The 13,674-nt window shown below is 37.4% G+C and overlaps 2 protein-coding genes across 2 annotated transcripts in view; one reads left to right on the top strand and one right to left on the bottom strand.

Moving 5' to 3' along the window:
• Positions 1 to 5,520, bottom strand: part of gtpbp2b (GTP binding protein 2b) — a 14,419-nt gene extending 8,899 nt beyond the window's left edge. Inside the window, exons 1-7 of the mRNA XM_015057265.1 lie at positions 5,100 to 5,520; positions 4,152 to 4,178; positions 3,295 to 3,479; positions 2,391 to 2,502; positions 2,105 to 2,302; positions 1,219 to 1,393; positions 112 to 331 (exon numbers count right to left, since the gene is read on the bottom strand). Coding sequence (XP_014912751.1) covers positions 112 to 331; positions 1,219 to 1,393; positions 2,105 to 2,302; positions 2,391 to 2,502; positions 3,295 to 3,479; positions 4,152 to 4,178; positions 5,100 to 5,288 — 1,106 coding nt within the window. The 5' untranslated portion in view covers positions 5,289 to 5,520. The remainder of the gene's footprint in view (positions 1 to 111; positions 332 to 1,218; positions 1,394 to 2,104; positions 2,303 to 2,390; positions 2,503 to 3,294; positions 3,480 to 4,151; positions 4,179 to 5,099) is intronic.
• Positions 5,521 to 5,867: 347 nt separating this feature from the next.
• rrp36 (ribosomal RNA processing 36) lies at positions 5,868 to 9,821 on the top strand. The gene is made up of 7 exons (XM_015057266.1): positions 5,868 to 6,418; positions 7,439 to 7,571; positions 7,668 to 7,734; positions 7,814 to 7,918; positions 7,993 to 8,067; positions 8,575 to 8,692; positions 9,406 to 9,821. The coding sequence occupies exons 1-7, from the start codon at positions 6,025 to 6,027 to the stop codon at positions 9,564 to 9,566; spliced, it is 1,053 nt and encodes a 350-aa protein (XP_014912752.1). The 5' UTR covers positions 5,868 to 6,024; the 3' UTR covers positions 9,567 to 9,821.
• The last annotated feature ends 3,853 nt before the right edge of the window (positions 9,822 to 13,674 follow it).

Consider the following 13,674-nt stretch of genomic DNA (forward strand, 5'->3'; position numbering starts at 1 on the left):
ATGTACTTTTTTGTATCTACATTGCTCTAATATGTCGTAATCAAGTTTTAATGTCTGAGTCTATGAAAATATTTGCTGAACTGCTTCTATTTGCAATAAGTTGGTACCCACCATGCAGACTGGGTGAACTGCTGCGCTGCAGTCACTGCATCATCAGGGTTCATCACCACCATGGGAATCTTGTTGCAGCCTGGCTGCTTCAGGACTCGCTCCAGCTGCCGGACAGTTCGCTCCATGGTGCCGCGGGAGCACAGATCCACTTTACTGACTACAATAAAAATCGGGACTTTCAGAGCCATGGCCAGTCCCAAGTGCTCTCGAGTTGTACCAGCTGGACACAGAAGAGAGGAAACGCGCTGAGCGAGAAAACCACAAACAAGGAATAAATGCAACTGCAACAGAGCTAAGAACACAGTGTAGTGTTGTTTCATTTCCATTTTAATGCTAGAAGTTATTCTGCACCATGTGTGTCGAACACACGGTGCTGTGTGGCACGGATGAAGGTAAGTTTGCTGCAGCATTATTAAGTATACTTCTGTTAATTTAGAGTGCTTATTATATATCTGTTGGAATGTTTAGAGAAATTTGAATCTGATTTAATTGTCCCAGTTTGGCTAATTGATTTTATTTCAGTTTGGCTAATTGATTTTATTTCAGTTTGGCTAATTGATTTTATTTCAGTTAGCCAAACTATCTCCTCTTTTTGAATATAGAAAAAAGGAAGAATAAATTTCCACTAAAAAAACTGAATTTACAGAAATAAACTTGTAGATTTCTGACTTTGAAGAGGTGAAAATTTGCGAGAAAGAACTCAGAAATTCTATAGATAAAATTTTGAAAATTATGAGTTTGAAAAGTCAAAATTTTCAACTTCAGAAACTCAGAAAATGTTCAGGAGTTTTGTCTTGAAAATTTTCAAGTTCCAAAAAAATGTCCAATTTTTTTTCTGGAAAATTTCTGAATTTTTGGCAGAAATGTACTCCGTTTTTGTAATAAGCTGATGTTAACAGTTTGTGCCTTTGGCTGTACCATTACTTTGTAACGGCTATTTTGTGACGTCATCTTTATGACAGCGTGTTTTCAAGTGAAGCCTATTACAGTAAATGTGGTCAAATCCATTTTGACTCCTGTCTTCTCTGTACGGATTGATAAAGAGTTGAAATCCGTTATTCATCCATTGTCTGTCTGTTTATCTCTCCAGGTGTGTTTGCAGCTCACCTATGCCGGTGTTGGCGCTCACTACAAGCATGGCAAAGTCAGGGCAGTAGCTGGTTAAACCGAAGACGGTGGTCTTCAGGTATTTGTGGTGACCTGCCAGGTCGATGAAGGTGATCATTTTGGATGAGCTCTCACAGATCTCCTCTGCTGTTCGAGACTCACTGTAGTTTACCACCTGAGCAGAATAGTGGGATCGTTAGGATCCAGGAAGTAGCAGTCGTTGCAGACATTTTGAAGTAGATATCTGCCCAGCATTGGAGCTTCCCAGTGTCAGTAAAATCAAGAGAACAGTCCTGTGATGCATATGGACACTTTTTCATCTTGTAGAGCACAATTTTTTACAGATATAATATCTTAGAAAAATATAAAGTACAAAAAATAGATTCCCATTTATTAACGACTTCTTTTGCATTTGTCTTAGCTTTGGAGTAACTAGAACCACAAATACCGACCTACTTTTCCTGAAACACAAAGCGTTCAGCCCAAATAAGAAACAATCAACCCCAAAAAGTCAGAAAATGTGGGCGTGTGTTATGACAACACAACCGTGCAAAACCTTGTTTTTATGTTTGGTATCTACAATGATTTAATATTTTACTTTAGTTCATAAAGTTTGGACACCACTTCATTATGGGAAATGTATTGTCGTTTTTAAAGAATCACCATTTTATTTCTAGTTTTAGGATTTAAAATAGAGATAAGCATCAAATTCAGCAGAAAGATGTTAGGTCTTTTTCTTTTTTAGTCTCATTCCTCATCAGTGCAAATATTGCAGGAATAAAACAAGAAACTGTGAAAAATCTGTGTTTGTTATTATTAAAAATATTATCTGATTCTTTTTTAGTTTTAGCCAAAGTTGTAAAGAGCCACTGAGTAAGAGGAATACCTCTCCTTTGCTGTTAAAGCCCAAGATTTCAAAGCTGATGCTGGAGGTGCGTCCCGTCTGGATTTCATGCAGGTGTCTGAAAAGGTTTAGCCGAGCTCGACCTCGGCCGTTATCCAACTCTCCCTGCGTCAGGACGCCCAGCAGGGTCGACTTCCCTGAGTCCACATTTCCCAGCACGGCCACACGCAGGTCCAGGAACTGAGGAATGAAAATAGATTTGGCCCAAACCTTGCAGGAAATACAGAATTATGACATGTTTACAGGCACAACGTTGCAGAGAACACACCTGCTGATCGTCAGGAACCTTTCGGACAAGAACCTCTGCAATTTTCCGGATATTTCTGTCCAGGCCATAGTCCACTTCCCTTTCTCGCAGAAGCGTTATATCAGCTCCGACCCTTCAACAAGACAAGCAAAACAAAGTATTATTTCATAAATTATAACACACTTCTTGAAGTGTACACCTCTCAGGAGTGATGGCTCCAGAGGTCAAAATCTTTTAGAAATAAAATTGTTTATCCTGGTAATATGGTTACCATAAGCATATTTCCTATATGGTAAATTAGCTCAAACAAGCAGATCTGTGTTTCGATTTTATCTGGTTCAGTTCTGCAAGAAAAATATTTAAGGCTGGCATGTTAGAGCCAATACTGACCAAGTTTTTTGAAAAAGGTTCACCCCTTGATCACCATATTGGACCACAAAATCAACAGAAATTCACAGGCCTGAAATCTGGGTGTAGTGATGAACTCTGATCTGAACCTTCAGAGCAACATAAAGACAGTTACAAAGTCTGCTGTCTATCACCTGAAGAACATTTCCAGGATTAGAGGACTAATCTCCCAGTAAGACCTAGAGAAACTCATCCAGGCGTTTATCTTTAATCGCATTGACTACAGCAATAGTGTCTTCATAGGTCTGACTAATAAATTATTCGGACAACTTCTAATCACTGAACGGCTTGACACAGAAATTCAGCTGTTCTGACTAAAACCAGGAGGATAGAGAACATAAAACCAGTTCTAATGTCCCTACACTGGCTCATGTGGCTGAGAGAATAGACTTCTGTAAGTTTATAAATCACTTGTATAGAGAAACTAATATTTGTTCTCAACTTGGTAGTTGATGTTTTGGGGGTTTTATGATAAAACTTCAGCAGGCGAATGAAAGGAGGTCATGGGGTCACCTACTTCTCTGCCATTCTCTTTAGCGTCTTGAGTGAGCCTTTCATGTCGGCCTCCGTCAGACCCACCAGCAGGCCGTTGTCTTCCACTCCGATCTGGTACACGGCCTCACCGCGGCCCTCCTGCAGGCGCCACTTCAGCTGCGTGGCCAGATGCTCGAAGCGGTACTGAGTGGGATTGACGAGCTTTAACTGGAAAAAAAACGAGAAACAAATACAAACCTGTGCAGCAGGTAAATGGAATTCAATTGTGCTTCTCTGATCACCAAAGAGATATACTTATATTTCTCATTCTTTACTCTTTTTTGATGACTTTCAAAATTATTCTTTTGCCTTATAATGGCTAAATCTAAACTGAAAGATTATGTTAACTGTTTTCTGTTTACCTGCTTGTAGATTAAAACATTTTTATGTAAACAAGATGATTTAGAGTGCACACTTTATGTGTGAAACTACATTTAATAAATGTTTTTACTTTTTTTCAGACTGTAAAATTGTTTAAAATAATCGAAAAAAAACTTTAGCTTCACTATTTGCTACCAATGCTGATGCTGGGTTTTTAATGTAGAATTATGATATAAAATGGTCTTTATTATAATTTTTATGCATTTCTTGACTTTGGAACAAGACAGTTAACACAACTTTTGTGAGAAACAAGTGACTAAAATGAAAAAACTGCTGTAATTATAAAATATGTCCTTTAAACATTCACACAATAAGATGATTGGGGCAGTGACAATTACCACTTAAAATAATAATGAACTGTAATACTGATAGCTGCTCTGCTGCTTCAGCAGTTAAAAATGCCATTTTAAAGTCAAAATTACTCCTAATCAAAACATTTAAAGATAAAAACTTAATTACCTTGTATTCAATGTTTCCTTCTTCAGCCTGTAAAAAAAACAGAAAACATGTAGAATTACTAAACACTACACCAATAAAATGTAGAGTGCTTTAACACATCAAACCTCAAAGTGGTGACCAGTCGAGCAGGATCATATTTTCTATTGTTTCAAAATTAGTCTTGTGAGCATCTCCAGCTCAAATAACTCTGAACACAGGCAGGGAACCACAGAGTATTATTAAAACTGAATTTAATTTAGAAACGTTTGCACAGGGAAGAACATGACAGAGGCGTGGACGAGGAATTGAATTGCACTTGAGTCACAAATTGAACGACTTTAGACAGACTTGACCAAATCTGTTCACACCCCTAATGGAAGCTGAGAGGCACAGGGTGTAAAAATCAATGTTATACAGTCCACCGGAGAGAAGAAAATGATTTCAGCTGTGCATTAAGGTATGACAGCAAAACCTGAAAGCAAATGAAACAGAAAAAGAAACTCTCTCCAGTAAGGAAGGTCAGCCTTGTGACTTCACTTGGATCAGATCCGTGAAAATACTTGATGTCTTACACTGAACTTAAAGCCATGAAGTAATTATGAACTAATGATGACAACATGACTGGAAAAATACCTGCTATTATATAGATTAGTGTAAACCTGCTTGATGAAAGGTTGACTGATGCTTTCTGAAGACAATAAATTACAAACTGTGCGGCCATTATTATTATTATTATTATTATTATTATTATTATTATTATTATTATTGAATTGTTGGTGGGTTTTATAGCTGATTCTTATAGGAGAGATTATGTTAAAGTTTGAGATGTTAGCCTGGGGGTTTCTCTCTAAACACGGAAGCAGATAAACCTGAAGACATTGCGCCACCATGTTTGAGGGACTCTTATCATCTGTGCTGCAGTACGGACTAACTGCCTGCGTTAATCCCGGGCCAGAACCAGGTAGCTACCTCCGGTGGTAAAATCGGTGGCGGTGTCCTGTTGTTCCTTTTCCTTTTATTCCTTCTCTTCCTGCTTTGTTTGCCTCGTCTGGCCCGCGACTTTTTGGATGATTTCTTCCCTTTGATATTTGACAGGGAGCCAGGTCCATCATGTCTGTTTCCGGGAGGAACCGCGGCAGTTTGGAGCAAATCAACCATGGTTGAGCTCAAGCAGTGATCGACCGACGGGAAACTACGGAGCTAATGGGTGATTCACGGCATTCCCCAGGACATTTCCTGCTGCATCCCACGGCTTTGATGTGTGGAGACCTGCGGCAGGTCGGATGCTCTCTCCTCAGCACCAGCAGCAACGTTAAGCTACATTTTTATGTCGAACTTCCGCCTGAAAACGCTCAAACCGGAAGCGAATGTAGGATTGTTTTCAAAATAAAACTCAAGCAAAAACATTTGACAAAAATAATAAAGAATTAACACATTTTTTAAATTTAGGTGTTTTTCAGGGAATAATCCCATTAAAATTAAACAACACAATGAGCGTAAGACTTCCAGCAGAGCTAGTTAATTTTATCCATTTACAGTGAATTTATTTATGTATTTTAAGATATTTTCTCAAATAATTACGAATTTATTCTCGCAATATTATTTGTTTATTCTCGTTTTATTCCTATTTCACTGTCCTACTACACTATTATTGTTATTGATTTATTTTTTCTAGTCTGACTATAATAATTAGTGTTATGTATGCGCAGTCATCCCGAACAGAAGGTGGCAGTGATGCTCCACTAAAATATGCCGCTTGCCACCGGAAAAGAAGAAAAATCTCTGTATTACTTCCGGGTTGTCAGCCATGTGGTAAAACAGCTGTGCGTCAGGGTTCTGTTTACAGTGTTTTTATTTTTCTTGGTTCTGCCTCTTGTAGAAGAAGAAACTGAAGATGAAGAGAAGAGAGAAACAGCGGCAGGAAGCGGAGCGGAAGAAGAAGAAGACTGTAAGTTGCAGCGAAGAGGAAGACTCTGATGTGGAGAAGAAGGTTTCTCAGTTTAACCTAAGAGGATTGGAGGCAGAGGAGCTGCAATTAACCGGACACGATGATGAAGATCAAAACCAATCAGGTGACGGGGCTGAGGAAGACTCTGGGGGCAACGAAGAAGAAGAGGTATCGGAGGGGGAGAGTAATGATGAAGAAGATGATGATGAAGAACTAGAAGAAGAAGGAGAAGAAGAGGACGCTAATGCAGAGGAAGATGATGATGACGATGATGAAAAGGAAGAGGAGGAACATACTGGTGATGGCACAGAGTTGCAAACAGAGGAACGCATCAGGAAAGGTGAGAGTGACTGTGCCCACCTATACATGACATAAGTTTTGATTGGCCAGATAGATGAGATCTGAGATCTGATTGGTCAAGTATTTTCCAGTATCAGTCCACATCCCTGATGGCTTTATTGCCGATCCGGCTGCCAATGGATTATAAGCTGTTGTACTGGCTTTCCATTATGCCTGTGGCAATATAAATAATCAGTTAATTGCATAAAAAATTAAATGAGCTCGATAATTTCCTGGCTGATGATTTATATTTTTTGAAGGGCAATTTTGTGTACAGAGACATAATATGTTTTATTTATGGTTTCGATTGTCATTGGTTTTAATTTCCGTTTTATTTATTGTTTTTGCTTGTCCTGTTTTATTTTGGATATCGGTGACACTGTTGCTTTATTGTAATGTCAATAAAGCTTTTTTCCATTGTCTAACCTGAAACATATTTTTTTGCTATGCTGTTATTTTTTCTTAACTTAAATCTAAGTAAAAACAAACTGCTTTCAAAATGAATTCTCTTTTTACGTTGATACATATTTTCCTACCGAAAACAATGTTTTTGGAGGCATGAAAATATGTAATAAAAAATAATAAATTAATTGCATGATAAATTAAAATGAGCTTGATAATTTTCATTCTGATGACTATTAATTTTCAGACCATTAAACCATTTAAATATGGTTTTTATTTTTGTGTTTTTTTTTTTTTTTTTGGTCTGTTTTATTTTGGATACTTAAAATATCTTCCAGTTCCAGTGTTGTGTGTTTACAAAATTAAAGGTTATTTGTCTTTGAGAGGCCAAGCTTGTATCATTATGGTATTGTCAATAAATCATATATTACTTAAACATGGTCTCAAAACAATATTATAATTTATCATCATAATTACTGGAAGAATTTATCAGCCAGTAAAATGTATTGTTACAGAACTAGCTATGACTTATTTTGGTTTTAACTGTAGTTCAGTTTTGTTTCTTACTCAGTAAAAATCCTCATTATGATGCATTTTGTGATGTTTTCTTCCTATGCAGAACTGTCCAACATGCCCTTTGAGGATGTCATTAAGCTGCAGCAACAAGTGGGAACTAAAGCGTTCAATGAGGCTGCATTCCACAACAAAAAATGCCGACCTGTCAGTAGTAAGAAACGGCTGAACAAAAACAGGTCTGTTCTTCCAAATCATCCTAATCAAAAATCTAGAAGTGCAACTGCTCTCTCCTGATCACTGTCAGCTTGTCACACAGTGTGCTTTAATTTTAGACCAATGGAAATTTCAGCAAAGATTCCACCGACCTTCCTACGTCAGGTCATCCCAGTCAAGAAATCAGTGAGTAAAACCAGCACTGACAAAACCACAAATCTTCTGTTTGCATGAAAATATTGTTGTTGTTTTTTTTGTGCTGCAGACCAGGAGAGATCCTCGATTTGACAGCCTGTCAGGAGAATACAAACCAGAGATTTTTGAAAAGACATACAAGTTTATTACTGACCTCAAACACAAAGAGAAAGAGGTGAGAAAACCAGCATCAGATGCCATGAAAAGTCTCTCTATGTAGGACGTGTGACATGCAGTCTGTCCCTGCAGGTCATTGAGAAGCAGCTAAAGAGGACAAAGGCTGACCACAAGAAGGAGAAGCTGGAGTTCCTGCTGAAGAGATTGGTAAGAAGTCCAGACACTTCAATCTTTTTATCACTTGTCAGTTTATTTGTGAAAAAAACACAAAAACTGAATTGATTCTTAACAGTGCTATGTTTCTCTGCAGAATGTGACATTAGTCTGTAAATTTAATTCTGCAATATTTTGCTAAAAATATTAATAAATATTTCTCTGCATTCAATAAAGTAATTTAAAATTAAGTAATATTAAGTTAATACTAATAAAAAGTATAGCAATCTGTTGTTTGTGCATAAATTTCTGTTATTTGGCAGTATACAGATAAAACCTGCTTTCATTTGATTCTTAAAATAATATTTAAGGTTCTCTTTATGTGTCCTTCTTGACAGGGCCACACTAAAAGCTAAGATGGGCCAAATTTGGCCCCTGTGCCTTGACTTAACACACATGGCTTAGAGGGCTTTAAAAAAAAAAAAAAATCAATAATTGTGTTTGGATTAAGCTCCCAGTGCAAATGGTGGTCAGCCTTTAGATTTCCATGTGTTTGTGCAGAATAACCAGGAGCGAGCGAGACAGATCCAGGAGCAGCAGAGAGAGAGAGAGCTGCAGTTCAAGAAGCAGCAGCGAGAGCGAGCCAGTCGGGGAGAACGGCCATTTTTCCTCAAGAAATGTAAGAGCGAATCCACAGAGTTCTGTTTCCTGTCCCTCACACATCTTGTGCTTTCACATTCACGTTGTTTTAAAAAAAATATTATCGTACACAAAGGATCGATGCCAGACAGAGAAGCTGAACTACTTTTAAATACCGTGTTAGAATATAAAGTAGGGCTGGACGACATGGCTGAAAAACATATCACGATATAAGCGTTTCATATCAGACGATATCTATAACTATTGATTTATTTTTTTTTGTTTTTAAATATCTGAACTACTGCCACACTATTGATGTGACATTTCCTGTTTTATCCAGTTTTCACTCCACACTGTTTATTTTTCAGCAGTTATGAGGCCCGGTGGTTCTTACTCAACAGGTTGTTGCTAGGTAACCAAAGAGTTGAGCCATTAATCTTGCTTAGCTAGCCGTGAGAAGCTGAACGGCTTAAAGCTTTTCCTCTGCCCACATCTCCCAGAATGCTGTGCAGTTCTGGATCAGAGTTCAGTGAAATTATTGAATATTGTACAAGACGTATCATATATTGATTTTGATCATGTCTGTGGCAATATATTGGTCGTTAATAGAGTTTACTTGTGAATGAAAGGATAAATTGCATAAAAATCTTTTTGGTTTCTCAGATATCTAGACTAGACGTAGACTTGATTGGTTTCATAAAAGCTAAAACAACTCGTTGGTAAAACATTCCTCTGCTTTATTTCTCTCCTCAGCGGAAAAGAAGAAGCTGCAGCTGGCCGAAAAGTATCAGGAACTGAAGAAGAGCGGCAAACTGGAGAACTTCCTTAGCAAGAAACGGAAGAGGAACGCAGGAAAAGACCGCAGGAAGCTTCCCAGCAAACAGCTACACAACAAAAAGCCCTTTTCCTCCTGAGAAGTGTTGAAGAGCGATCTGCTGAGAAATGTTTAGTCAGCACGGCTATAGAGACTCATTTCAGTGGTCCGATGCTGTTGGTTCCTCACATCAGGTGAAGTTGTTCTGTAAAAGCTCTTTTTTGTGATCAAAGATGATGGGATTCATGAATGTTCATAAAAAAAATACTAAAAGCGTGTTTGAAGATTGTGTCAGATGTACAAATGGTTCTTTTTTACATGTAAAAATAATAAAGGATTTCCTCAGTACTTTAAATGCTCGGCTCACCTGCCTGCTTATTCAAGTATTTTATTTATCCGAAAGAGAAATTAAATGTAAATTATGTCCAATCCACAACAGTCCTTGTGGATGGCAATGGGGTGAGCGGGGATGATCTCCTGTAGCAGTCAATCTTTCAGCGAATCTGAAGAGGCCTCTGACTGAAGACAGTTGTTTTATGACGGTGTCATGGCTGTTGTGATGTGCCAGCCGTTCGGAAGCTTATCTTTGTAATAAAACCAGACAAAAGTGGCCATAGGCATATTTTCGTTTATAAATCAGTAACTAGCTTTCTACCAGTATATCTAAATACCTATATATGACATAATCAGAGCAACTACAACCTCCTCATGTCTTTATTACATTTAGAGTTCCTTTAGTGTGACACAAACTTCTATTATACTAACAACAGGAGCCATAGTAGCGTAATTAAACCAAAGAGTTTTAAACAACTAGACAATAAGAAAACACTGCTGGATCAGTTTTAATATTTTATTGCTGTAATCTTATTTTCATTTTATTTACAGCATTAATTGTACTGATGTGTCCATTTTAAGAGGATGCATTTGAAAATGAGGCATCTCAAAGATATTTACCCGAATAATTAAAGGTGGAATTAAAAAATATATATATTTTCAGTTAGATTTTTTTTAATTTACTGTTTTTATGAAGATGTGTAAGCTGTTAATCTTTTTTTCTGTTCTCTAGCAATTTTGGTAATTTTTTAGCCACCTTTTTTGCTGCTGGATGTTTTTGGTCAACTTTGAGAACTGATTTTTTTTGTTTTTACGTTTTGCTATATTCCACAAACTCTACTCTTGAAATATGACTAAAATAGAATATTCACCATCAAGAGCTTTTTAGGATTATTTTTCTTTTATATGTTGTCTTAAAAAGTTAGTTGGTTTATAATTTGGAAAATTAATTCATAAAAAACCCTGTTGGAGAGTACTGAGTACAGGTATCCATTTGTAATAAATGGATACAAAATGAGTTGGTGAATGGGTGAAATGATCCGGCTATGAAATGAGTCCATTTGTCATTGATATATTTGTTTGTAGGTGTACATGTTTTGATTGTAGGTACCAGGAAAACGAGTATGGTGCAAAATAAAACATTATATTTAAAGCAAGTGATTAAAACATAAATAACCTTCCAAGAATATTTTTACTGTAAAATGTAAATAACAGATGAGTCACTCACTTTCACTCCAGTTGATGAACTCAAAAAATCAAATCAATTAAACTTTTACAAACACATAAGATCACGTTGTGCATCTTTGCCAATATTCACAACTCAAACCCTGAAAGAAGAGAAAAGATGGTGCCGCTCTCACAGCGGCGTGTCCAGAAATCATTCTGTCTTCCCTTCCACAGTTTTCTGTCTGAGCTCCACCTCAGAGCGAACGCTGCTCTTCGTCGCTTTCTGTAAGACCCACGTGCTCAGATGGATCAGAACAAATGCACCCCCAGCCGTCCACAGCCAGTTTTTACGCAGCCAGCTCTCAGACTTCATTGTGACTCGCTGAAAGGCAGAAAGAGAGTTTCAGGACTTCCAGATTTATATATTTTAATTAAATATTGGTGTTTGGTTGGACAGTGAAGGTAGTTTTGATAAAGTCTGTTACTAAAAGGTTAACATCATCTTAAAACATTGCAAGACTTAAAATAAGGATACGACACCAGCTTTTACCAACCAGCACTTAATTGACTGCACTGGCTCCCTTTTTGTCAAATAGATTTTAAAATGCTGCTTGTGGTCTCTTGAAAACTAAACTGTCTTGGTCCAAATACATTCCCAAGTAGCTAGCCAATAACAAGACTAGATTACTGAAGTGTTACCAGGACCTGAACTAAATAATGTGATGCAGCTCATCAGCTCTGGAACAAACTCCCTGAAAACCTGATAATATTCAGGGTTCTGTTGGCTCCTGTAAATCAGGACAGAAACATTTTTAGCTTTCTAACAATCTGACTAATGAACTTTTCACCTGTTTGAAGAGCAAAACTAGATTTGAACTTAATTTCATGCAAATTTGTCTTTAAAGGTGACCTATTATGTTTTCATTGAATAGGTCAGGATAGGATAAGCTGCACAAAACATGTTTGTTACATGTTTCACGCAAAATCATCCTTAATCATTCACATTAAGACTAGCTGAGCAAACCTGACGGAGGTGAGCTTGGGTTGCTAGGTAAAGACCTGGGCTTCACTGAAGTTGCTAGGTGACAGGCAGTGCCTGCCGATTTGTGCCATTATATTTGGAAGGTTTTTGAAACGGTTCATTTTCCAGACACCAAAAAACAATAATGCCAAAAAATGGCTGAGTGTTTTTTTAAGCGCTTGGGCTGTATATAGAAACAGTTGAGACCTAAATGGAAGTACAAAAAATTTGCAAAATGTGAATTTAATAGGTCCCCTTTAATATCTACCTTAGCTGCCTGGGCCATCAAGAGGACAAACGAGGAACTGCGTAAAGAGAGCAAAATCATATTGCAGCCACATACCTTAGTGCATTACTTGCTTTTGGCTGGAGGAGGAGCAGCAGCAGCAGGAGGTGAGACGTATGCAACGATGCCAGGCTCAGGAATGTACTCCTCTTTGTTGTGGAACGCTGGGTTTGTCTTCAAGTTGTACCAACCCAAGTGAATCAGTCCCAGACTTGTGCCCATCACAATCAGGACTTTGTAGTTATTCCAGAATGTCCGCAGACCCATGACTGACAAGGATGATGAAAGCAAACAAAGCTGACGTCCAGATAAAGCAAAGAGTCACACATTAAACATATTAAATCAACATTAAACTATCAAGTTAGTCTGACTCAACACTGCTGCCCTAAACCTACAAATAAAACATACAGACACAAAGGTTACTGAGAATAAAGGGAAGATATGGTGGTATATATATGTTGTACCCCAATTCTAGCTCATTGAATCTAATAATACCATAATATTCTGATATTTATTGGCGGTCATCGCAGTGTTAATAAAAACGGTTTTAAAATGCAGTCATACTGCTCTAAGATACATTCATCCAACCAACCCCCATTTATCAAAATTCAAATTCAAAAATACTTTATTAATTACGAAGGGAAATTAAACAATAAAAGGGTATTTCACTACAAGAGTAGTATCAAGTAATACAACTGTGCTGTGCACAAACATTAAGCATTCAAATATTTTCTTGTTTTAACTGAATTGACAAACATTTCAGGAATATTCTGACCAATGGTTATCTACTTTATGCAATGGGAATATTTCTTCTGTACAATGGAGCAAATTTAGTTTCCGAACTAATCTAAAACTTTTATATTTAACGTAGAAAACACGGTGTAAAGGTTTAAAAAACATGAGGGTTTAAAAAACATTTTCAATAAAACGACAAACTTGGATATGGATTGAAGAGAACCTTTTCAGTATTTTTCTATATATATTTTAGATACATTTAAACAACACCAGGTTTTCTGATAAACCTAATACTGCACACAAGTCTTAAAGGTTTTGGACCAGATAAACAGGGAAATAAAACAGATTCGGGTGGTGATATAAGCAGAGTCTCACCTTCAGCAATCAGCTGCTTCTTCTCAGCAGGTCGCCATTGTTGTGCCGCCGCTGGTAACTGGTGATGTGCCTGAACATTTTTTTTCTGCCAGAGTGTTTACGGTAGAAGAAAAGCCGTACCAGAGCATGAAACCTTTAATTGAAACGTGCCTCATTTTAGATTTAAAAATTTCAGCATGTTTAAATTAAAAGAAAACTCAACGATCGTTGAATCATATTTAAAATCAGGCCAAAACCTGGACAACTACACTTATGCCACTTGATGACGCAACAGGGGGCGGGGCCTGTGTC

The sequence above is a fragment of the Poecilia latipinna genome, unplaced genomic scaffold, assembly GCF_001443285.1.
Source record: "Poecilia latipinna isolate Pla-1442-1.1 unplaced genomic scaffold, P_latipinna-1.0 Scaffold1451, whole genome shotgun sequence".
In the NCBI taxonomy this organism is placed as follows: Eukaryota; Metazoa; Chordata; class Actinopteri; order Cyprinodontiformes; family Poeciliidae; genus Poecilia; species Poecilia latipinna.